Source organism: Salmo salar, chromosome ssa06, assembly GCF_905237065.1.
Source record: "Salmo salar chromosome ssa06, Ssal_v3.1, whole genome shotgun sequence".
NCBI lineage: Eukaryota > Metazoa > Chordata > Actinopteri > Salmoniformes > Salmonidae > Salmo > Salmo salar.
The window spans coordinates 67,888,156-67,915,158 of NC_059447.1; the positions used below are offsets into that span (position 1 = coordinate 67,888,156).

Here is a 27,003-nt window from a genome sequence, read left to right on the forward strand (position 1 = left end):
CCGATGTGCCCTTTTCGCTTGCCTCCTTTTATTTGTCCCGTCGGCAGAGCGAGCCGCTCGAATGGGTCCTTTGGAATGGAACGAAAAGAAGAGGCGAATGCAGCTGTGACGTGGGCGTTGTTGTTCCATTCACTGCGCTCGCTATGGCAACGGGGCAGAGGCCAGGGGAAAATGCGCCCCTTCTCTTTGGACAGCGTCGCGAGGAGAGAGGCAGCTGGAGGGGCCGTGACAGTTAATATCCCACTGCTCTGAGCGCAAGCCACCATAAATATACACAAAACAATGGTTTTCTCCAAATGTAACCCTATAAAGACATTTTTTTGTATTACTTTCAAGGTGAAAAGATTATAGCCTGGTGAATATGAATATATTTGAACAAAAAAAGAATAAACATTCGCACAAATGACATAGGCCTAGGCCATGGCTCTAATGCATTTGTATGCATCGAGTTTGTGGATGTGTCTCATAAAAAGATCAATACTATTCAGAATAAATTACCTCAATCGAATAAATGTTTATTGACTCGTTTTTTCCACTGAAATAGGCCTAAGAGGCTCTCCACTCTTTCTCAGTCAACACCAGCTTTTCACTCTGCTCTGTTAGTCTGCAGCGGGACTGCCAGTATTGTTGGGGAGAGTGATAGGGGCTTCTATAGAATCTCCCGTGACCAATGAGCGGGGTGCTGTCAGGGGTAACAACATCTGTCAACCGTTCTTGGCCAATAAAGAGCTGAGCGAGGCGGACCTCAGGTGTGCGCCTCTACGTCCCCTTGGCACCGCGCCCGGGAGATCGAGAGCGAAACCTAGCTAGCTGCCCGGTGGCGGAAAATAGTAACTGTCAAAGGCAGCTCCTTTAACGACAGAGCTATCACTCCGGCTCCGAGAGTTATGGCGACCGCAGCGTCCAACCACTACAGTGTCCTAACTACCGCCAGCAGCACGCCGCGGCAGCACTCGGAGTCCGGGAGCATGCAGCAGGCAGCGGTGTACAGGGACGCGCACACCCTGCTCCAGAACGACTACACGCTACCGGGCAGCGGTCATCCGCTTAGCCACGCTCACCAGTGGATCACGGCTCTGTCGCACGGGGACGGGGCTCCGTGGCCGTCGAGTCTCCTCGGAGAGCAGGACGTGAAGCCCATTCTGCAAAGCGACCGAGAGGAGCTGCAGAATTCCGCTAGTCTGCAGCAACAGCAACAGCAGCAGCGACACCCTCACCTAGCGCACCAGGCACATCACGACGCCAGGGCATGGCGAACAAGCACGGCCTCCACGCACATTCCCGGTATGGCTACATCTGATGGCCAGAGCCTGGTGTACTCCCAGTCTGGGTTCGGCCTGGGAGGACCAGAGCAGATGCACCACCACTCCCTGCAGGAGGAAGACCACCACAGCCACAGCCCACATCTGAGCGAGCATGGAGGCGGGGTACAGTCGTCCCTCTCGCACCACCAGCACGGGGGACACCCGGAAAACTCGGACGAGGACACGCCGACCTCGGACGACCTGGAGCAGTTTGCCAAGCAGTTCAAGCAGCGGCGCATCAAACTGGGCTTTACCCAAGCTGACGTGGGGCTGGCGCTGGGGACCCTTTATGGAAATGTATTTTCTCAAACCACTATCTGCAGATTCGAGGCGCTTCAACTGAGCTTCAAAAACATGTGTAAACTCAAACCACTGCTTAACAAATGGCTGGAGGAGGCGGATTCCACCTCGGGGAGCCCCACCAGCCTGGATAAGATCGCGGCGCAGGGGAGGAAGAGGAAAAAGAGGACCTCCATCGAGGTGGGCATAAAGGGGGCTTTGGAGAGCCATTTTCTCAAAAGTCCCAAACCAGGCGGCGCGGAGATCACCTCCATAGCGGACAGCCTGCAGCTGGAGAAGGAGGTGGTGAGGGTTTGGTTTTGTAACAGGCGGCAGAAGGAGAAGAGGATGACGCCCATTGGAGGACAGTTACCGGGAACGGAGGACATGTATGGGGACACACCACCTCACCACGGCGCTCAAACCCCGGTACAATGACCCTAAACCCGTTATATCACATGGACCCCTAAAGGATATGAATGTCCCCCTGTGTTTCTCTGTGCCGGACCAGTTAGCATTGGACCGTAGCCAGCCCGGTGCTAATGTTGGGCCTATATGGAACACAGTGGGGATACCGAGTGTAAGAACTCGAGCACTACACCCCAGACACACAGAAATCGAGAGCTATGGGGAGTTTTCATGCAGTGGAGATGCGACACGCAATTTCTGGCTACATGGACCGTGGTTGGTGTGTGCTAACCAAAAAAGGTTCAATATCATTGACATCAAATCGATTTTATAGTCAAGGCGCCGATATGTCGTAATGTGTAAAAATAAAGACAGTATAGGCTGTGTGCACGAACCTACCCGCGGGAAACAGGCATAGAAGTCGCAGCCGACAGTCGGTAAATAAACGCCATCTTTCCCTAACAACAAAAGCAACAGGGTTTTAACACGGTCGAAGCTCAATACACCTGCTGCACCATTAAATAAAAGCCAATACTATCACCAGCATATTATTATTAGGCCTATTGTTATTATCATGGTAGGTATTATTATAAACATTATTAGTCATGTTTCTATGACAAAGGGAAAGCATAGGCCTATAGGCTTTAGGCTAATGTTTATTTACATAGAACAGGGTCATAACGTATGCCTGCATGGACACATGGGGACATGGGATATAATGACATGTATTTTGAGATATATTGAATCAAGTTAATTTCAATTCAACATGTCATGATTAGTTTCAGTTTTACTAACTATATTTGAATTGCAGTTTGTTAATTACCATACAATAGTAAACACAGCATATCCTGTACTGTAGACAACATATTTACCAAGTCAGTTATAGTCTATAATGTGGTCAGATTGTATCCCAATAATAAAGAAATAAATATCCCCAAAATTAAAGTATCCATAATTTTTAATATATCATAAAATAGGCCTACATAATAATAATAATAATAATAATACAGTAATAATAATTGTCTTGTGTATACCTTGCGAGGCACACACCATGTATGAGGTCAAAATTAATTTAATTTTCTCTTGACACCTCATGTCGTGTCCATCATGTGTACATTTCTGCGCGCCTGTTTACAGTAGCCAATGTGTTGTGTTTGTGTATTTATTTGTGTTTCCAAAATCCTGTGATCAGAAAGACCGAGAGACTGTAAGGACCATACCATATCACTGAAGCCTGCCCTCTGCCTTCGTTTCGTAAGAAGATAATAACGGAATATATCTGTACCAGCTCTGTCTTCAGTGGCTCCAATTAATCTAGACAATGATTAATTCACCAAGAAGAATTGTTCGTGGGATGTAACTTACATTTGTTTTTGTATCGCTTTGTATGTTTGTTTGTTGAATTTTCTCTTGTCAGACCAGTGCCAAAGCACAAACACGTACGTGCACGTGCTCTTGTGCCGCTCAACTCGTGATATATATCTGACAGCATGCAGGGTTGGGGTCAACTTTGGCAATTCCTGGAGTCAAAATTGGTTCATTATTTCAAGAATTTCGATTTAAAATTGAATGGAATCAGGAGGAGGCTGATTCCGAATTTGAAATGGAATGACAGGAAATATAATTAAATTCATGGGAAATTCTCCACACACTAACATAAATTAGATAATTTGTATAGCTAATATTTGTGAACCAAATTGGTTTGAATAGCATTACATATTTTCGTTATTTACCTCAAAGTATAGGCATAACATCAACTTATATTATGTAGACTAAGGCACTTCAGTGAGATAATGTGACAAATAGCTATCAATATCACTTATACTCACCTGGCCTAGTGGCACTGATATACAAAACAAGTATTTCACTCATCATTGCATGGAAAATGTAGCCTATAGGCTTAGCCTATTTATTGACACCTGACTCGTCTAACGCCTATGCGTATGAATTGTAAACCTAATTGAAAAGTCTCCCTAGGAAAATTCAAATTGAGTAGGCCTGCACATTCAATACATTTAAGAAGAGCTGAAATAAAATTTGTTTGAATTGTATTTCCTGTCATTAAAATGTAAATGTCAATTATTATTTTTCTTGACCATTCAAATTCAAACTCAAAAAGGCTGTATTGGATTTGAGTTTATCTAAGCATTCTGAATTGACCCCAACCCTGTGACTGATCAAATGAATGGGGAGAAGAAATCAAGAATTGCACAATTTCTATATTATGTTTTTTTGTCATTAAAATGTATTTGGTTTTTTTTATAATCCTTTTGTATTCTTCTCATATTCTTTTAGCTTGACGACTGGATCACTACTGTCACGCACAACGCTGTACCAATAGTCTTGGCCACGCGAGCCTGCATTACAATTATGGATTTTATAAATCTGTCTAGGTTGCACAAAATGTCCTTGAGCGGTTTCCGATAACTGTATATTATCACTGATTTGCACACATTGTCTTGTGAAAATAAATCGTGTCATTACAGAAGTAGCCAGTCAATAACACGTAGGCCTATACTAACAATAACGTTGTTTTTTAGCGTCATTTCTGTCTCCACTATTCCAGTCACCGTTTTCCCCATGTTGCACAGATGTAGGCCTACACATGAAACAATTGCGACAATTATAAAAACAATTCGCTTTTAGACGAAATATTGGTCTTTATGTAAAATAGATTATTAACATATTTAAAAAAAAATATCCAAATAGCTTACCTGAAATGTTATTAGATTTCAGAAAAACAATATGCTATTACATAATGTAGACAAAGGAACCAAACTTTTGTGACCAGGGCTCAACAGACGGTCGGATAGCCTACACACATGCTAGAACGTAGACCCCTTTTATTCTCACATTCAGCCGATAAAAATGTCATACTCGACAACCAATACATTAATGCGTTATTGAATATTGTAGTTGGTAAGGTATCACTTTCTGTAACTTTTACTTTCAAGAAGATTTGCCTGGTCGAATAAAGGTAAAATAAATACAGACTATTACATTTTGGGGGAAAAGTAGAAATAAATTATAAGTGACTATATACAAGTTTACTCTGACCGTCGGTGTGATTTCCCCAGTAACATTTTAATATTTGGGCTTATGCATTAAATATCATTCCACATTTTGAGAAGGCTATATGGTCAGCTTCTGCGCATATTATTATTTTGTGGTGTGATGTAGGCTAGTTATTAGTTGTAAAGGAGTTTTTCTCGTCGAAAACATTCCTGATTCCTTTACTGCTTCAGGGTGTCCTATCCTTTTACGGTCAGTGGTCCCGCTGCCTCTGAGCAGAACACAGTGGGGTGCTGCTCTGTCAACCTCTGAAGCAGTCTCACAGTGCCATCTAGTGGACTGTACTGTGTGCAGCTCTAGGTTGGGGTTCTAGGTAGCTGCTTTTTTTTTATCACTGACCAAGTACATCTCTGTGAGAGATGATCTCACCTTCTGACTCGCCCCTCTTTTTATTTCCTTGTAAAAGTCTGGAGTTCTGCAGTGGAAGAAACCCTCTGAGAAAGAGAGGGAGAGAGAGAGCATGCCCTCATAGGATAAGAATATTTTTATTTTTTATTCATTTTTATTTAACCTTTATTTAACTAGGCAAGTCGGTTGAGAACAAATTCTTATTTACAATGATGGCCTACGCTGGCCAAACCCTGACGACGCTGGGCCAATTGTGCGCCTCCCTATGGGACTCCCAATCACGGCCGGATGTGATACAGCCTGGATTCGAACCAGGTACTATAGTGACGCCTCTTGCACTGAGACCGCTGCGCCACTCAGGAACCCAATATCCTAGATATTGGCAATAGGAAATGTATGTCCACACATAGCACAATAAATTAACAAATATACAGTTTTTCAATTGTGAAGGATATGGCTCTACTGTTTGTATGCATGTGTTCACGAGAGAGAGAGAGAGAAAGTGAAAAGAGAAGAGTGCTTGTGTTTGTGTGTGTTTAAAGGAGAGAGACAGAGAGGGAAAGAAAAAAATAGAGAAAAGAGCATGGGAGTGTGAATGTGTTTGTGGGAGAGCAGGAAAATGAAAGTGAGAGAGTGTGTGTGTGTGTATAAACCCATCTCTCTGGAGGAGCCTGCTGCCTGGATTCTGCATATCAGCAGGCGACCATCTGCCCTGCTCCAGGCCCTCACGCTCCTACAGGCATCCTCTGCATTATTCATATCACACACACACACACACACACACACACACACACACACACACACACACACACACACACACACACACACACACACACACACACACACACACACACACACACACACAGGCACGTTCCGCTCCTCCGGCACACACATACACAGAAGCACGTCCATCCCCCCACACACACATATCATGCTCCTAGGCACGTGCCACACACACACACACTTGCACACATCACAAACACACTTACACACTCTCAGAGTTCTCTGCCGCTGGCTCCAGCACTGTAGTATACCATCTCTGACTCACCAGGGCTTTATAGTAATAGGGATTCTGCCCCAATGCCATTGTCTGAACTGGATTTCCCATTCCAAAAGTGAGGCAAGACATGAGAGGAGAGCTGCCCACCGTCTATGTGGAGAGACCCTCAATGGATTTCAACACAATATGGCCACAGACTGAAAATGAGCCCAAATCCTCCAAATCTTATTTTCCAGCGCTTATTCTTTGGCTTTCTTTTTTTGTTTGTCTGTCTCTCTGTCTTTTTTCCATTATCCCCTGCTCTGTCTTTCCATTATCCCCTGCTCTGTCTTTCCATTATCCCCTGCTCTGTCTTTACCATCTCTCTTGCACCCTCCATCCCTCACACACACAAACAGACACAAACAAAAGGGCAAAGAGGCTAATCCTCTCTTATTGTTCGGTTGGCTTAGTATTGTCTTAGCACACTGAGAGGGACAGAGACAGATGTGTGTGTGGGTGATAACACACATTGATAGACTCACAGTATAAAACTGTAAGTGATGATAAGATATGTCTAGGGGACCTATGGAGTTGTACGATGTTGATCTCTAGATGCTGATTGAGAGATACAGAGGGCGAGAGAGAAAGAGAGAAAGAGGCAGAGAGAGACAGAGAGAGAGATTGACAGAGCGACAGAGAGAGACAGAGATACAGAGACAGAGAGACAAATAGAGAGCGAGAGAGAGAGAGTTGCAGAGACAGAGAGCGAGAGAGAGATTGACAGAGAGAGATTGACAGAGAGAGACAGAGATAAAGAGACAGAGAGAGACAGAGATAAAGAGACAGAGATTGACAGAGAGACAGAGACAAAGAGAGACAGAGATAGAAAGAGAGCTACAGAGACAGAGAGAGAGAGAGAGAGAGAGAGAGAGAGAGAGATTGACAGAGAGACAGAGAGAGAGAATGACAGAGACAGAGAGAGAATGTCAGAGACAGAGATACAGAGACATAGATACAGAGACAGAGAGACAGAGAGAGAGATAGACAGAGACAGAGAGACAGAGAGAGAGATTGACAGAGAGAGAGACAGAGATCCAGAAAAAGCGAGAGAGAGAGAGAGACAGAGAGACAGAGACAGAGAGACACAGACAGAGAGAGATAGAGAGAGAGATACAGAGACAGAGAGAAAGAGAAAGAGAGAGAGCGAAATACAGAGAGATTGACAGAGAAATGAGAGAGAGAGAGAGAGAGAGAGAGAGAGAGAGAGAGAGAGAGAGAGAGAGAGAGATTGACAGAGAGACAGAGATAACGAAAGGCAGAGCGTATGGTACTGACAGACTCAGGGAGATTAAGCAATCCTAGAAATGATGTCACACAGAGGTAAAACACAATAAAAACAAAAACAGGGTAAAATTATCACAGCTATTTTTTATGAAATATTATGAATAACAGATTTTCACACAGCCACTCACCTCTAGTTATCATACGTTCATAGGAAGTTATTATCTATTATGTTACAGAGTTTTTATTTCTCGCTCACCTATTACATTATCCAGTATACAGTCTGAGTCCACAAGTGTTTCAGCCAATGATCTATATATACACTAGAATACTAAAATACACAAGATGACAGTGTTGACACCACCGTGCCTTCATCTTAGCACTCCCCTACCGTTGTAAAAAAATATTTTGGGAGCTAGAAATGCATTTCTTAATGTCATTCGTTTTTTCCACATCTATTCTATTACAGACACCTTAATGCAAACTTTTGCATTAGATTATGTGAGCTAAACATAAAAATGTTAGATAAAAAAATACATAAAACATATTCCTTAAATTAGCATTTGTAGAGATTACTAATGTTACTGTACCCACTACAACATCAAAATACTTAAATACATGCAATTTTGTCCTTCAAACATTTAATTGAAATATTGTAGAATTTTAATTCATTCCTATGGAGGACTGCTTCTACTGGGGAGTACCAATATGGCCGACCAGTGTCTTTAAAGCCTCTCAATGGCCAATACATAGCATCAGCAGTCCAGGGTTTATATACATCATTGGTTTAAGCACACAACACAGACTGACTATGTTTGGCTGGGTTGTTTAGCAACAAAACCGATGAGGGCGCAACTCTGGGGCAAAACAACTGTCAACTCCAAAGGATTATTGACAACATGTAAACTATATTTAGTCTCCAAATGTTTATTGAAAACATACATTTGCACAATAAGCACTTGTTGTTTATCAAATATATTGTTACAGTTGTTGGTTAGCTACATAGCAAATTTTAGCCGTATTAGCTTAGATGTGACATAAGTCAAAACACCTCAAAACAAGACATGGTATCAATAACAAGATACAACTATCTGAAACAAACTGTCTACGATTACCCACATGGCAGCTTCTTGTCATTGTTGCTACAATAGGTATCTGACCATTCAGAATCAGGCAACCTGTCTATATGGCTCTAGTGGTCTAATAGCACAGATCTCGTCAAGGAAGTGACACAATAGGGCTGAACTCTGACCCCTGACCTTGACTATCTAGAATGGAGAAGGACAAAGTTGCCCATAGACACTGTCAAGGTTGTGTTCCCATCCCTCATGGTTAAGGTTAGAATTGGAGAAGAGGCGAGCTGATCCTAGATTTATGCCTATGGGCAACTTCTACCTTAAGAGTTATCTGTAGGGGCCCACTGAGTGGCGCAGCGGTCTAAGGTATTGCATCGCAGTGTTGCAGTGTCACCAAAGCCTGGGGTTCGATCCCAGGCTGTGCCACAACCAGCCATGACCGGGAGTCCCATACGGGGACACACAATTGGCCCAGCGTCGTCCGGGTTAGGGGAGGGTTTGGCCGGGGGGGCTTTACTTGGCTCATTGCGCTCTAGCGACTCCTTGTGACGGGGTGATTTTGGTGTTTCCTTCGACTCATTGGGGCAGCTGGCTTCCGGGTTAAGCGAGCGGGTGTTAAGAAGCGCGGCTTGGCAGGTCATGTTTCAGAGGATGCAAGACTCGACCTTCGCCTGTCCTGAGCCCGTTGCAGCGATGAGACAAGTTTGGAATCATGAAAAAGGTGGTAAAAAAATGTTTAAGAGGACCCCGGAAAGCTAGCAACCCCCCCACCCCATCCGTCAGTCCGGCAGAGAAACCTGATTTTTTTTACAGTTGAAAAAAAAATAGTTTTTACTGCATTATTTGAGCTTAAAATGTATATTGAGGGGAATTTTGCAAGGGAAAATATTTGTTTTGAAAATTTTCAAAATACTTTCTATATTGTTAATTTCCATGTCAACTCTTTGCCTGGAAATGCCCTTGTCCGGAGCAAATTATTCCAATTTCAAACACTCCAAAAAAGTGGTTAAAATAAAAAATGGCCATAATGGATATTAACTGGGAAATGATCTTATGTAGTTTCTTTCAATAGCCCTCTGTGACTTGAAATAATATTTCTCTGTGATTCCTAAAACTGTGAACTGTTATTCCTAAAAGATGTGTACGGAGATTTGGTGTACTCAGTCAGATTTGTCTAAAGTCCTAAATGATTCAGGAATGAGCAGGGTCAGCTATACACTTAAGGACCCCTTATTCATGTCCTCATTATATGTAGTGCAACAAGACCACTCATGGTCTGTAAAGTTCTCTACAAACAATATTGCTAACTCTGTCAAAGTGTTAAAATATCTTATAGAATAGTTGCGTTTTTATTGGGAATTTTCAAATGAATTATTTTCCATATTTTACAAATGTTTGTATTGAGCTTTTATATCTAAAGACAAAAATGTGTCTGTTTTGAGTATCTGCTCTCAACTCAGTCAGTGGTTTGTCAACTCCGTCATTGATGGAGTCAATGTGATTATTTTGTCAATATTCTGGAAGAATATTTGTATCATTGTTCTGCAACATATGATTAAACAGCAGATGTATCTGCTGTGCTGGACCTAAGGGATAATATTTGCTTTATAAATGTTGTTTTATGTTCTAAATCTAGAAAAACATGCCAGAATGCTAATGAAATTAGCCAAGCATTTAATAGTGCTATAAAACAAAACAGTTTGGAGGTCGGTATTACATATTTGAATAATCTAATGTTAGAATGAAACAATCAAGGCCATTAAACACTAAAAAGAAAGGCGGACCAAGGCACTTTTCATATAATTCATTAAAATACCTTTATTTGTATGGCATGTTCAATAGAAACAAAGATTCAAAACTTCAAAGATACGATAAAACAATGTCTTCTTTTGAACAGCATTGAGTGGTTACCCAATTCATTGGACAACACCCAGTAAGCAATACTATACACATTAAAAAGATCACCTAGTGTACTATAAATTAGATGGCTCATATTCAAGGTTAGAACCACTTTTCTAGGGGTTCTGATGCTTCTTGCCTTGATTTGCATTTTGATTGGACTTTTTAATGTGTATAGTATTGCTTACTAGTTGTTGTCCAATGAATTATGTAACCACTCCCTCTTCAAATAAGGGTTGATTGGAAAATGTTGTTCGAAAAAGGACATTGTATTATCGTATCTTTGTACTCCCTGACGAACGGCTATGCAGCCGAAACACGTCAGAGTTTTTAATCTTTGTTTCCATTGAACATGCAAATGAAGGCATTTTAATTAATTATATGTAGAGTGCCTTGGTCCCCCTTTCTTTTTGATGACCAATTTACCCATTTTACCAAAGAGCACCTTCTGTCTACCAAAATCTACTATTGTGTACCTTAGCAGCGCTTCCCTTCCTTCTTTTTTTTCTACAAATTAAACACTTGTTGGACAATAGTTGTAAAAATGAAATGCCTTTTATGGTGTCTGACAAAGTTGACATACACTGAGCATACAAAACATTAAGAACCTCTGCTCTTTCCATGATACAGACTGACCCGTGCATCAATCTAAATCACATGATCAAAAAATCCCCATCAAAATCTGTCAGTTTAAGATAGAGATATCAGGTTTCCTGCATGGGCTGCGTCTCAATCCACCACATCTGCCTATGTCGGCCTTCCGCATCTGCAATGGAAGGTGGCCGAGGTACAGCCATCTTTATCAGATCATGAAACATCCCAAAAATCGGTCTTCTCACGAAAACCTCTGTAGCGTCCGAATGGTTACAAACTCTTATGACCAATCTATGGAAAGGGGAGACTCTCACGAACACGACAGTGTCTCAGTTTTGCTCTAGGACAATCACTTATCTGACTGCAACCCATACAAATGCATGGAAGTATGAAGGTAGTTTTGTGCCTCAAAAAATAAGGGGTTAAATATGTGAAGAAAATAAAATATATATATTTCCAGAGCTTTCTTATATCTCCTAGATGTAGGACAGACACTTCAAATCCTTATTATTTACATTTTTACTGTCTTTTGTTGCCATTTATAAAGGTGTTATTTAATGTGTTTCAATGGGCTATGGTAGAAAAGGTCAAATTCAATATTTTATCAAATAATATTTTTTATAATGATCCATGGTATGACCATCTTAAAACAATTCCATATGTTAGATTAGTACCCCCCAAAATAATAATTTGCAGGGGGGAGGGGGGATTGGGGACCCCCAAAGCTGCGGGTGTGTTTGCTATGCCAGTGTACTAATTAAGGGACATAAGCATGCCCCAATGAAACTCACAGGTCATTTGGTAGTTGGGTTTAGACTCAAGCCTAAACCCAACTACCAAAGTTCAGCATTCATCAAACATTACTTGAACATGTCACGATTCTGGCAACCATTAAGAGAGGTTTGCTTCAGATTATAACATAGTTCTGACTTCCAATGGCAACCCAGTTCCAGTAAAATAAGAGGACTGCACACAACATAGACATACAATCACACTCCGCTCTTTACCGTGTTCAAATAGGAGAGAGTTTGAACAAAAATGGGATTGGCAGCAATAGAACAAAAGTACAAAAATATAAGAAAATAAATATCTACATTACTAATAGTGTCAAATAATGCCTCATTATAACATCACCTCCAAATGTAAACCAACAGAATCAATAAACATGAATACACAAAACAAATAGAAAACAAACAAGTAGAAAACAAATAAACAATGTACATGTAAATACATAAATAATATGCTTTCACTGGCTTAAAAGGTAAACACCAAGGACTTACAGTAAATCCATAAGGCTGTGTCTCTCACATGGCTCTTATAAGTGAAGGCAAGAAACATGCAGACAGGGTATAGGGACACAGACAGTGACAGGCTGATGCATCATCTACACACAAAGGCTTATGTATCACTGTGTAAATTCACACCGTTTTACCCCATATAGAGGACTCTGTTTTGTAGTAAGATGTGGTCTGAGCACTTTAGCCTTTCAGGAGAGTAAACTTCTTAATAAGGTTTGCAGAGGATCTTCATCGTATCATCATAAACATCACCATCATAACCATTACAATCATCATCTTTTCCATACTAACGTCTACACCTGCCCTGAAGAGCACCCATTACTTCACTACTCATTCATTACTATTCTCTGCTGCGACCGTTAGAACAGATGAGAGTCCTGTCTCTGTGTGTTCTACTGTGGCCAGGTATCTGTATCTGTATCTGTGTCTGTGTCTGTATCTGTATCTGTGTCTGTGTCTGTATCTTTATCTGTGTTTGTGTCTGTATCTTTATCTGTGTTTGTGTCTGTATCTTTATCTGTGTTTGTGTCTGTATCTCTATCTATGTTTGTGTCTGTATCTTTATCTGTGTTTGTGTCTGTATCTTTATCTGTGTTTGTGTCTGTATCTTTATCTGTGTTTGTGTCTGTATCTTTATCTGTATCTATATCTGTGTTTGTATATGTGTCTGTATCTGTATCTGTGTCTGTATCTGTGTCTATATTTGTATCTATATCTGTGTCTGTATCTGTGTCTATATCTGTGTCTGTATCTGTGTCTGTATGTGTGTCTGTGTCTATATCTGTATCTGTGTCTATATCTTTTTCTGTATATGTGTTTGTATCTGTGTCTGTATCTGTGTCTGTATCTGTGTCTGTATCTGTGTCTGTATCTGTGTTTGTATCTGTGTTTATATCTGTATCTGTGTCTATATCTGTATCTGTATCTGTATCTGTGTCTATATCTGTATCTGTGTCTATATCTGTATCTGTGTCTATATCTGTATCTGTGTCTATATCTGTGTCTGTATCTGTATGTGTGTCTGTATCTCTATCTGTGTCTATATCTGTGTCTGTATCTGTATCTGTGTTTGTATCTGTGTCTGTATCTGTGTCTGTATCTGTGTCTATATCTGTATCTATATCTGTATCTGTGTTCTATATCTGTATCTGTGTCTATATCTGCGTCTGTATCTGTGTCTGTATCTGCATCTATATCTGTGTCTGTATCTGTGTCTGTATCTGCGTCTATATCTGTGTGTGTCTGTATCTGTGTCTGTATCTGTGTTTGTATCTGTGTCTGTGTCTATATCTGTATCTGTGTCTCTATCTGCGTCTGTATGTGTATCTGCCTCTGTATCTGTGTCTGTACGTGTCTGCATCTGTGTCGGTCTCTCTCTGTATCTGTATGTATATGTGTCTGTATGTATCTGTGTATTTATCTGTGTCTGTATCTGTCTGTATCTGTATGTATCTGTGTATGTGTCTGTGTCTGTATCTGGCTGTATCTGTATCTGGCTGTATCTGTGTCTGTATCTGTGTCTGTGTTTGTGTCTGTATCTGGCTGTATCTGTGTCTGTATGTATCTGTATCTGTATCTGTATAGGGTCAGCTGTTAGCACTCAGCCTGAATAAATGGTGTACGCCTCAAAATCAACTCATAAGGTACGATGACTCATTGATGCACCATATGGACAGAATTCTACACCCTCTGTTACACGCACACACGCACACAGGACCCACAAGCGTCTGCTGAATGACAAACACTTGTAATGTCCACATCTCACCATCATACACCATACATCAGCGATGCACTAGAAATAGAAAGATTAGAGTAGACTGTTTCACTATTCCACATACTGTAGCCTACTATTAAATAAGAATGGCAATCAACACTGTGGATTATAGTAGTTGTTTCATGCATAGCACAGAGTGAATTGATGCTATAAGTAACAATGGCCATTCTATTCCTTCTATTTCTAGAATCGGTTCATTCTAAAAGGGGAGTAGACACGCCATATTTGATGAGAACAGAGAGGCTGAGCAAAGGCCTAACAGTTATTTTAAATCTATTGCATCTTTGTGCGCTTTCTCTGGCCTGAGGCACACACACACAGCATCACAATAAACATTAAAACAGGCCAGCGTAGAAACGTAGATAACAGATAACCAGCAGGGTAGTGTGATTTTCATTGGCACCTATTAGCCATGCACCTCCAAGTATATCTAGTCTATTTAGTCTATTTCTACATGGTTGTTTCATCCGCTCTCAATGGCTGAATGTAAATACACACAACTAAAGAGCTCAAGTAGCCTCCTCTCCTCCTCTTCTTCATCTGATGTGAAAGAATTGGACAAGTGGAATAAAGTTTCAGTAAGCATCCACCATATTGCTTTCACCTATCCAATGTTTTCAGATCTGTGCAGATGAAGAAGAGGAGACGAAGAAAGGAAGCCACTTTAGATTATTGAGATGAATCCTCTTTAGATTATTGAGATGTGCCCTCAATCCACAGTAACTGAAACTCGCCCTCAACATCAATGACTATTCTACAAAGGACTGAGGAAATACTCAATAATGGGTTAAGACCTGACTGCAGATGCAAAGTGTCAGTCATCTGGGTAGAAATACATACATTAGAATTCCTAAACCTAGATCAGCACAAGGGGGTTAGTTGAAGGTCACCAGGAAGTTTGATCATATCAAACAAGCACTGAGAGGTTGTACAGAAGAACCACATAGAGTATTTACATTATATGACATTGGGATAATATACATAATTTGCAGGCTATCTATACTATTTATACTCATATTGAACTGTACTCATTCACATCTTGCCTGAACAATTCCTCACATATCATATATAATATCAATATAATGACTCATATTTTGCAAGGATGCAAGTCAGGGGGTCAGTATGTCAAACACACATGGTTGGGGCAATGCAGCTCAATTGGGGAACACAGGTAACACACACACGGTTGCCATGGTAAGAGCAACTCGACAACAGGAAACTGGGCGACAGGTGTTGACGTCACCCAGGTGGAGGAGTTTCTCAGTGATTGCGTCATTAACTCCTGATCTCTCTTTCGCAACTCTTTTCTCCATCCCTCTCTCTTTCCCTTTTATCTCTTTCAGGTTGATCTTTTCCTCTCCGTCCCTCTCTCTTTCCCATTTATCTCTTTCAGGTTGATATTTTCCTCTTTATCCCTCTTGGGCTCTTTCTCTATTGCTATATTACCCTTATTTTCCTCTGTCTTGCTATTCCTTTATCTCGATATTCAGTCTTTTGTTCCTCTAGCACATTGTGTGTAGAAGCTCTGATACCATCCCTCATTAGCACAGGCAACAATAGCCACTGGCAACAGAAATGCCCCCCAGTAGTTATTCCCTCCTCAACAGGTAGAGGGCACTGTATGGGGGCGGTGTGTGTGTGTGTTGTGTGTGAGTCATATGGCGGTCAACACTTGAGCTGCTCCATCTCGGAGCACTCCGTGTCCATGTCCGAGTCGTAGAGCGAGTGGCCCGTGCGGTCACTGTCTGGGGAGATTGTGTGTGTGTGTGTGTGTGTGTGAGGAGGACTGGCCTCATCCTGGAAGGTGTCTGTACGGGAGTACAGCCCCAGGTCCTGGAGTTTGGACAGGGAGTCATCGTCCTCTGTGGTGTCATCGTAACAGAAGTCCTCCAGATCAACGAACCACTCGGGCCAGAAGCGCCGGCGGATCCTCTCACAGTACATGGCCAGGTTGATCAGCTCGCCTGGAGGGGACAGGGTGGGTCAAAGGTTAACACAGAGGCAAAGGTCAACAAGATCAGCTGAGAATGGATAAAAAATATTTATTTTAATAATTAAAGATGGAGTCTCTTCTAGAGTCTGATTTCTCTCAAGGTTTCTTCCTCATCGCTGTAACTAGATAAAAAATAAATAAATAAAAAAAATTGCCTGGGATGTTCTTTCTGGGGAGTGATGTCAACCATGACAGGCAATGTGGTTGATGGTTAGCTCACCTTTGATGAGCTGCTCTGGCCGTGTGCCCGGCAGGGTCCACATGGCAGGGGCTAGATGGCTGAACACAGTGGCATCCACCATGGACAGCTTAGGACCCATCAGGTACTTCTTATCACCTACCCAGAGAAACACATCAAGAATCAGTGAGCGAAAAGAATGCTGTATGGAAACAAGAGCCATGGGGTAAAATGTGTACCGGAAATTAGTCCACATGGTGTAGTATCCATCTTTCACCAGAAGAGGACAGAGTTGTACAAGGCTGTTCCATCTAGCACTTTAAACTGGCCATAGTACTATTTACCCGACAGAGGAGGCTGGTGGGAGGAGCTATAGGAGGACGGGCTCATTGTAATGGCTGGAATGGAATACATTGAACGGAGTCAAACCTGTGGTATCCATATGTTTGATACCGTTCCATCTTTACAATGAGCCTGTCCTCCTATAGCTCTTCTCACCAGCCTCCCCTGATACCCGAATAATCTATAAAACAACAAAGGAACCTACAGCTGGCTTTAGGCCTGGCCTAGATATGAAATGAAGCATGCTTCTAAGGCTGCAGATTGTACCTTGTGAAATGAGACGGGATGATGATCTTTAGGACTAAGTGTGATGTTAATGATTATCTACAGTGTACTCTCCATACCGAGCAGGGTGGCCAGCGTCCGCATGTCTTTCTCCATCAGAGTGTAGACCTCCTCCTTGGTGAACCGTCCAATCCCGTGGCCGTACATCTCTCTCTTCACGATGCCGCCGGTCAGGTGACTCAGGATCCACTTGAGTAGGTCACTCAGCGGCCCGCTCACCGCCAGCATCTTCTGGGTCTCCTCCAGGTTGTCCACCCACTGACAGTACGCTATGGTCCTGTCATCACACAGAGACCAGCAGACATTTTCATTTGGCCGACAGCAGGGATCATCAACTAGATTCAGCCGCGGTACAATTTTTTCTTGAGCGGATGACCAGGGGGCCAGAACATAATTACAAATAATTTGTAAAAATGCCAACAAGAAGACCAAACAAAACATAATCATTTCAAATCTTGCTTTCATTTGTATATGATCACATACAGTTTATCTCTCTATCATGCTTGAGATTTTTGGAACAGATTTCCAAAATTAAAATCACTTGGAGCTGATTTGCTTGTGTTTTTTCAGTCTTTTATGTCCAACAATTTTTTTTATTTTTTATATAAACTTTGTTTTTTTGGGCACCGGAGACTTGGAGGGAGGGATAATAAAATTGCCATATTCTCCAGTGGGGGAGCCCTAGACCACAGTATCTCAAATCTATTTGCTGATATAACATGTGCTCCCTACGGCACAGTTGGTTGGAGCATGCTGCTTGCAACACCAGGGTTTCAGGTTTTCATTCAAGGGACAGATTAGATATTATGGTTTGTGACACAATCACATTCACCAGTGTATCATATATCCTTTCCCAGTATCTAGTGGATGTCCTTCGGTACTGTCTGGAAGTGTCTCACCAGTAGAAGTGTTCCTCCACCATCTTAGTGACAGCCCGGGACACAGCCTTCTCCTGGGAACTGAGGTTCTTGTTGAGGCTCACGCCCAGCTTCTCCTCCAGGAAGTCGATGATGAACTCTGTACCAGACACCTGCTCCTGGTTGTACTCTATCCATGGCATCTTCCCCTGGGGAGAAAGCTTCCCATCAAAGTAGTTCTGCAGTAGAGCGGAGAGAGAGAGAGAGAGAGAGAGAGAGAGAGAGAGAGAGAGAGAGAGAGAGAGAGAGAGAGAGAGAGAGGGGAAAGAGGGAAAATGAATTTCAATGGTCAATTCCTCTTCAATAGAAAATTACACAACCATTACATCAAAATCACTCATTCAAACATGCACCATCCCAAACATCTCTCTCACACACACACACACACACACACACACACACACACACACACACACACACACACACACACACACACACACACACACACACACACACACACACACACACACACACACCTGGTAGGGCAGGTCTACCATGCGTAGGTAGGTTTCTATCTTGAGGCAGAAGGGGGAGAGGGAAGGGACACCACTCTTTGGCCTGGAGAACTGGTGAAGGATGATGGCATCTTTAGAGTTCAGCTCCTGTTCTTTCCTATGGACCAGCCAGGACAAGGCAGTGTGAGCTCCACATTCTAATTACTCCTCTTTAGACATTTTATTCAAAGCAACTTACAGTTAGGGTATAATTATATGCATGAATTGTGTGTGGGAAACAAACCATCAACTCTGATGTAGTAAGGCCATGCTCATGTAAGGCCATCCTCATGTATGGCCATCCTCATATTGGATTAGTGGAAATTAAGTCCCAATTCAAATACACTGTAGACTATTTTCCTATCTCTCGATATCGGATATTCCCTGGTAGGCTTTAGTTCACATGTTCATGACACATTCACCTGCAGGCGATTATAGGCTAATGATCAAATTGTAAAAACAATTTAAATATTCTTAGATCTTATGCATCAATCCCATGTGCAATAGTATGTCACGTTTTACAGCTATCTAGCACAGAGAGCATTGCATTGCACAAGACCCAGGCTGAAGCTCTCTTCGGGAAAGGGCGCCATTGCCAACGGGACACTACAATGTCAAAACAATTAGGACACAACCGGATTAAATATTGCAATACATTAACATGGCCACTGTAGCAGATAATATTACACGTTTGTACTTACCAACGTGGTCACAAATTAAGTCGATTTGTAAGGAAGTTGTTAACTTCATAAAGGTGCTTAAACGCGAGGGCAACGTCATTGCTGAAATTCCGAGGAGCTGTCCAGTTAGCTGTGGTGCTGAAATGCCCACATGCCAACAACAAAAAAGCGTTTTGATCCCATTATCTATAGTGTAAATTGCTTCGGTATAATGACATACAGGAAGAGTAAATTACAGAGTAACTACTTAGAGATCGATGTAGAATGGATCTTCATGACAGTTTTTTTAAAAGTAAAGAGCACAGGCTGAACAAAAACAAACACTACGTCATTGCTGAGTAGGCCTTGGGCTATTGTTGCTGCAGGTAACCCGATATGTTTTTGTAAGGACAGCAGCGACCGAAGTCAATACGTTATTTCAGCAAAAATCTAGGGATTCTACGGCGAAGCTGCCGTTTCCCAGGTTAACAGATCGCCAATTTCTGTTAGCTCATGTCTATTTGGGCCTGGCTTCTCTCTTAATAATTATCTCACGTGCGAGGTTAGTAAAGGTCATTTTATCACAACCGCAGTGTTTTTCTCCTGCAAGAGAGACAGAAAACGAGGAGACATCTTTGGCTTGGGTAAAGCCATTTAACCAATATCACACATGCACTATCATCCCATGCCCTTGAGAAATTGTAAATAGATGAAAGACGACCTTTGCAGCAATAAACATGATCTTCAAATTATTGTAATTACAATGAACAATCGCTAATAACATGCGTCTAATAGGCACATCACTAGAATACGAAGAGCCATAACGGCCGCATGACTCATTGGTTTATTATTCCATAACGCGGCTGAACATGGAACCTCATTCAAGAGGGCGGTTACATCACATTCACAATCCACCCACTCACGAATCCTTATTATTAACCTATTCCGCTCGTGCAGCGTTCAACTCGCCCTGATGAAGTAATATCATATATTGAAAATACAACAATAATATAGACATGTGATGTTCCTAAATACTGCCCAGGCACTACGGCAACCATTAATATTGATATCAATGCCACGAGTAATTGACTGTAGACAAGCGTGTTCTGCATCTACAGTGTTATTGACAGGGCTGTTTTTTGGTAGGCCTACCTGATTGCGAGCAGCTCGTGCAATAGATAGGCAGCGGTGGCGAGCAGAGCGCCCCCGGCCAGATAAAGCGTTTTCCGCCACCACGAGTCCGACCCAAGGGCCGACATGATCCCGCCGTAGTCCTGCAGAGGGTAGGCGATGATGTACCCATAAAACGAGAGCTGCTCATCGGAGCCGCCAAGGCCGAAGGAGAAGCTCTGGTTCCGGCCAAGATCAACCACACACGAGCGCGTCCAGGCGAACCCGACGCGCCAGTACATTCTCTCGCTCAGTGGCCTCTTTCCGCCTTGCTTTGGCCGGTTTTGGCTTCATCAACGGGGGCTTCATGGGTGCCGAGGGGTCGTCGCGGTGCGGGATGTGACGAGGAAGAAAGTAACGGCCATCTCGCCTTGCGGTTATCCCCGCAGCGGGGTAGGCATCCTCCGCAGCGGATCGCCGCCGCTCTCTCTCTCTCTGCCGCGGATGAGGAGTGACGTCACGAAGGCTGTACCTTTGTGTACCAGCTCCCAGAGGCGGAGAGCAAAAACATCAATAAATACACCATGTTGCTCCAACAACAAACTATGTTTTTGCAATAAGTTGGACAATACCATTTTTCCTACCAATGTCAATGCAGTTGTCTATGCTACATTTAGTTTTTTCCAGTAGTCCCAGTATAATGGACCGGTCTGCTTTACAAGCATTTATATGTAACGAATCTGCATTACCTCTGCTTACCATTAGATGTCGCACTACAGCCACATAACATTTCCTCAGAATGGTGGTGTAGCCTGTGACTTTGGCAGACTGACATATTTTTATGCAAGATGTCCAGTGCAGTGTGATAGAAACTTCCAGACCATTACACATTTCAAACAAGTCCAAACTAAACTCTCAATCGTCTCAAAACTGTCTTCCTCTAATTATTTTCCTCTCCATCTGTAATGATTTGCGAACAGCCGGTAGGTGAAAGTAATATGGAGGATGACCACCAAGTCTGACTTCATCTTGACTTTCTTTTCACATCGGGGTATATAAAGCAAAATATAGGAGGAATTCACTATTGTGATGCCCCCAAAGAGAGGGGACTATTAGAATGAACACCCTCCCAAAACATTACACTTCCATGCAATAGGACACAGTTGTGCTCTGAAGTCCCTTGACAAGCAGCTTTATTTTGTAAGGCATTCAAGCACCCGGTTCTGGACACATATACACAACACAAGAGAAACTCAACCCCAAACACTAATCACTCCCACTGTATTATTTACGGCACAGACAATATATCAATATCCACAAGAAAATATGCACAAAGGTATTGTGACAGTTCAATTTGATGTAATACATGGCAGGTGCAGACAGAAAGTAACACTGGACCCTAGCAAATGTAGGACTGATTCAATATGCAATAAAGAACAAGGCTAAAATACGACCTTCCTTCCCCACCAAAAACAAATAAATGTGGTCCTTACACAATGTATTTTTTTATTTTTTTTTATCATGATAGTAAACACATTTGAGCACTTTTACTTGAAGCAGACTTAGCTAATACAGTTCATGATTTCTACCCATGCGAATTTGCTCATCAAGCGAAACACAAAAGATTAAAATAAAGGAATAAAGATATGAGTAAGGCTATTTGCAAAGGCTGGAGATGGGCTGGGCAGGAGATATAACAGTAAATGAAGACATCTGAATCTAGTGTGTACCCCTGGAAATTACATTCTCGCCCGTGACTTCACCTGCTAAACTCTGCAACCAATCAATGTAGACCTCAGATAGCAGGAGATCCAATCGAGTAACAATCAAACAGCCTTACATCCTATCAGATCGCATCTAAAACAGTACAGGGTACAATCATCTTACAGATACCAGTATAAAGGACTACTATTATCCCTGAGGAATGAAGCAACTATCAAAATGGGCCACTCAATCACGCACGCGCACACTCACTAATGGTCAAGTTCTCTGGTCCCACGGAGCTCCATATTACATGACTGATCCCTGAGAGAGTTCAAGGATGTCAGGATAATCACAACTCAAAGTCCCCCCCTCCCTGCCTACATCCTCCTCTTTCGTGCAGTTTGGTTTAGGTCCATAAAGTGAACTGTTGAGAGATGGAGTATCGTGGCAACACATGACTACTGGCACCGATTGACTGATGCCAGCATTCCTGTGGCCATCTCTCTGATGAGTTATCGTATGAGCAAAGGCGGACTGAGCGTGTGCAGACTTGGTCTTCTGGTTGGGATAACCATTTCAGAAAAGAGGGTTTGGGCTTTTTTGGTACCCTGTTTTTTCTGCTATTCTATCAGTTGAAATACATATGATTCGTCTCTGATGTCACAACGTTATTGTGCGACATAAGTTTTCCCCCTGCACCCTGTCCATGGATACCATCTCGTTGCCTATGACTGGCTGTAGGAGTTGTTCTGGTTTCCATTAGAGCTCTGGTCATTCTCACTGGTACACAAACAAACAGGAAACAGTTAGTTTAGGCAGGAAGTGGATGCGTCATGTAAACGGCCAATAACTGGGACATTGAGGTGAGATTAGGAAAGATCTCAGTACCTGTTGGGAGGAGGTTTGGGTTTAGGCATCTTGCTGATCACAGTAGCCATCTCCTTCCTTTCGTCAAAGTTCTTCCACTGGTCATAAAGCTTTAGGATGACTCGGATGATCTCCAGAATCTGAGCAAGGAATAAACGGCACCGCACAGTACTCTATTATCCCTAAGGCAACTGGCTCTATATACATACAATCAGCTATCCCCTCTGATCGAGAAATATGCCATTTGTATGGTGTTGCCTTACCTTCTCCATGTCTACAGAGAGCTCAGCGAACCATTGCCTGGCGTCCTTCTGCTGCACCACACAGGCAACATGCAGACAGGCTGTGGATGCAGGAGGAAGACATTTAGTGTAACACCTCAACTATATTTTATTGAGCTGAATATCTAGCAGTAGTAAAGGTGAGCGGTCTGATGGGGAGTCTTACCTAGAGCGATCATGAAGGGAGGGTAGAGTAGACAGAGGTCTGTCCTATACGTGTCATTCACTATTCTCCTTTAGAACGAAGAAAGGGCAAACCATGAGTGTTTTAACAGTTCATATCAAATCAATACATGCTCCCACAAAGAATAACTCATACCAGGCCAACGGCAGTAGCATGTCCTCCTGCCCCATGTCCTGCACATACTGCAGCAAGGGTCTGTAGGGGTGGTACACTATCAAACAGCAGTCCTGGAACACACAAGATTAGTTAATCCATCCATCCATCCAACAAATGGATGACATGATCCAGCATGGAGTGTATTGTGAGAGACAAAGCATTCTATACTCACCATGAGCTCCAGTAGGTAGAACTCACATTCTAATATCTGTCATGAGGAAAGCAGACGAAGTTTAGTAACTATATCAGTTTCATAGTCACAATTTATAACCCTCCTTCTCTCTATTGGAGTCTATAGTATCTGGTACTAGCAGCATCCTGCTAACTGAATTTCTACAGCGTGAATCACCATCATCTCCTCACTCGCTCCACACCAAATCAATAATAGTCTACACAGCTTTTGGATAGGCAAGGTGTTAGGGCAGCTCCAACGGGGTCCTGGCAACTCTGTGGAGACCGTTGATAAATAACCGGCGCTGCCATCGGTGTTGCCTTACCTTCTCCACTTAGCACCGCAGGGAGAAATGCGCCCCGGCGAGTCAAAAATCACCTCCCACGGCGATGGGAGTTTCACCATAGGCATGAGATTGCTAGTGGAATGCGGCATCAACATACTGATACCCAACTACAACACACACCGTAATGGACTCAGTGGTGGATAAATATTCCACAATATAGTGAGTGTATGTTGCGTAAGAGATTTGTCCCACCACCATGCAACATGATCGTAACATCTAGCTACAACAATGAATGATATCCTATCTAATAACTGTATAATAAATACTACATTATTACACCTAAGAACTGTTTATATAGCACATCCTAAGTGAATAGTAAGGTTAGGTAAGACTTACATGGTTCATTCTATAAGGGAACTCCTTTGGGAAGGCATAGGAAAATCTGGTTTTTACTGTACAAAACAAAAAACACTTGTTAGATTTGGAATCACATGAACACAACCCATCAGAATGAATGTAGCCTTTGTACCACAGCACTAGTGTATGTCTTTTTCAAAATAAACTAATATCTAAACGGAAACGCTTGATCGTGTCTCCTGACTTACAAACGGACGTAGCTGCAGAGATCAGACGAGTGTTTGAAACAACACCAAATTCCTGGAAGAGACAGAGAGGCTATGATGATGCTGTCATGGAGTAGGATGGGGTTAACTGCTCTATCACAGACTACGTCATACAGCAGTTAACTCCATCCTACTCCCCATCCTACTTAACTGCTCTGTAACATCATCTGAGTGGGACTAGGGATGGGGTTATGTTACAGAGCAGTTAACCCTACCCCTACATAGATTATGTTACAGAGAAATTAACCATTCTCCCACACAGATTATGTTACAGAGCAGTTAACCCTACCCCCACATAGATTATGTTACAGAGAAATTAACCATTCTCCCACACAGATTATGTTACAGAGCAGTTAACCACAACCACATCCCTACTCCCACATAGACTATGAAATGTGGACGTAAAGAACGGGAAATCAGGCCATATACCTCCACTTTAGAGGCCAGGAACACACATGTAGGAGCCATGAGCACCGGGTCTATACTCTTCAGGGAGTACCTGCAAACAGAGAGAGAGATTTTAGGAAGAGGCCATTAGCTATTATAAAACATTTTGAATTGTTTTATTTAACTAGGCAAGTCAAATAAGATCAAATTCTTATTTACAATGACGGCCTACACCGGCCCAACCCGGACGATGCTGGGCCAATTGAGCGCCTCCCTATGGGACTCCCAATCACGGCCGGTTGTGATACAGCCTGGATTCGAACCAGGGTGTCTGTAGTGACGCCTCTAGCACTGAGATGCAGTATCTTATACCGCTGCGCCACTCAGGAGCCAGATGCTCCCCTAATGACATTTAGAATTCCATAATGAATAGAACATAGTGTTCTTGCCATGAAAACGGCATAAGCACCTGGCATAGAAACGTTTGAAGTAGACGATTGCTGTAGCGATGACCTGCTGACGGAGCTTCAGGTGTTCACCCAGGGCCTGGATGACTAGAACAGAATAAGTCAAACTCAGCATAGTACATCTAACCTCAAACATATCAAAAAGCAACCATACAAGACACTAGATAATTTAAAATATATGAGAAGACATGTAAACAAGATCATTATTGCTGGTTATTGAACAGAGTGCTATGAGACCAGACCTTAGGGTGATAAATGTTGTGATATTGTACCAACGGTAGGCTAATTCTCACATCATAGAAAACTGTTCCCACCACACTGATGTATCATAATAGGTGGAATCAAAAGAAATACAGAGTTACATAGCCTTCTTTAGATACCATTGGCAAAGAAGATCTGCAGTTTCCAGTACTCCTCCTCATTCATAAACTTCATATCCTTCTGACGCTCCTTCATCAGGTCCTGTTTGTCCAGGACCCACTGCAAACTAATGACAGAAAGGAGACAATGAATTACACAACGAGCGATCACATACACACAGTATCATAACAACAAACCGCTGCAGATGGGAAGTCAGAAAGAATCAACACAAAATGCCTTGACGACCAGTGTCTAGACTGTCACAAAAGAGGCACAATAAATAATTAGCTGGCTCAATAAAGAAACCTTAGCATTCATAACTAGCTTATTACCCCTCGGAATTGCATTGATAGCTACTGAAAATGTTTATCCGCTACACTAATATTGACCTAACATGAGAGTGGGCGAACACAATAACGTTAGCTAGCTGTTAGCTAGCTAACGTTAGCTAGCTACTGTGAAGCGGGCTAAGCTAGCCAACTACTTAGTCCTCAAAACAAAGGAGTTTCTTTGCCATGCACAGTCCTTATACATCACGTTTGGCCAGAACACTTACTAATGCGAGCTCTGCCAGAAGTTCCCCGCCATGGCTTAAGAGTTGAGGTATAAAACGCAACTTTAAATTGTGTTCATTTGTCTTGAAAAATTTGTCAAACGAAGACCAAAAGTGGGATGTCACTAGGTACCCCACCCACAAAGCCAGAAGGCCCGCCTACTCGACAAATCAGATGACTGACTGTGATGACGCTTATGCCGGTTTATGGTTAATGAGAAACAACCAATCAGGCGAGGGAGTGTGATGACCCGTGTGCCGACCGGCTTGCAGGAGAAAACGAGAGATGCTTTTCTTTTATCTAGTGATCCATCAATGATTTGGCAATTTATTAGTCTAAAACCAACCATTCTAAATGCAAGTGGTAATCAGATGTCTTCATCAAACTAAGCTTGCAAGCTTTCATGTTTGCCCTTACTCATAGTTACTTGTGAAAATCAAATCACATTTTATTTGTCACATACACATGGTTAGCAGATTAATGCGAGTGTAGCGAAATGCTTGTGCTTCTAGTTCCGACCATGCAGTAATATCTAACAAGTAATCTGACAATTTCACAACAACTACCTTATACACACAAGTGTAAAGGAATGAATAAGAATATGTACATAAAAATATATATGGATGAGCGATGGCCGAACGGCATAGGCAAGATGCAGTAGATGGTATA

At 42.3% G+C, this 27,003-nt stretch overlaps 3 protein-coding genes across 3 annotated transcripts; 1 reads left to right on the forward strand and 2 right to left on the reverse strand.

Moving 5' to 3' along the window:
- The first annotated feature begins 639 nt into the window (after positions 1-639).
- pou3f2a (POU class 3 homeobox 2a) lies at positions 640-4,256 on the forward strand. Its single transcript, XM_014205464.2, has one exon. It carries the CDS (start codon positions 888-890, stop codon positions 2,019-2,021), a length of 1,134 nt encoding a protein of 377 aa, XP_014060939.1. The 5' UTR covers positions 640-887; the 3' UTR covers positions 2,022-4,256.
- A 9,834-nt stretch (positions 4,257-14,090) lies between these two features.
- faxca (failed axon connections homolog, metaxin like GST domain containing a) lies at positions 14,091-20,920 on the reverse strand. Its single transcript, XM_014205463.2, has 6 exons — positions 20,336-20,920; positions 18,507-18,642; positions 18,013-18,209; positions 17,173-17,390; positions 16,529-16,645; positions 14,091-16,279 (listed from the first exon to the last, which is right to left on the reverse strand). The coding sequence occupies exons 1-6, from the start codon at positions 20,593-20,595 to the stop codon at positions 15,981-15,983; spliced, it is 1,227 nt and encodes a 408-aa protein (XP_014060938.1). The 5' UTR covers positions 20,596-20,920; the 3' UTR covers positions 14,091-15,980.
- Positions 20,921-21,469: 549 nt separating this feature from the next.
- On the reverse strand, positions 21,470-26,507 carry ccnc (cyclin C). Its single transcript, XM_014205461.2, has 12 exons — positions 26,337-26,507; positions 25,801-25,907; positions 25,423-25,507; positions 24,996-25,065; positions 24,549-24,600; positions 24,340-24,395; positions 23,658-23,693; positions 23,465-23,556; positions 23,312-23,379; positions 23,128-23,207; positions 22,886-23,004; positions 21,470-22,777 (listed from the first exon to the last, which is right to left on the reverse strand). The coding sequence occupies exons 1-12, from the start codon at positions 26,366-26,368 to the stop codon at positions 22,723-22,725; spliced, it is 852 nt and encodes a 283-aa protein (XP_014060936.1). The 5' UTR covers positions 26,369-26,507; the 3' UTR covers positions 21,470-22,722.
- Positions 26,508-27,003: the final 496 nt, after the last annotated feature.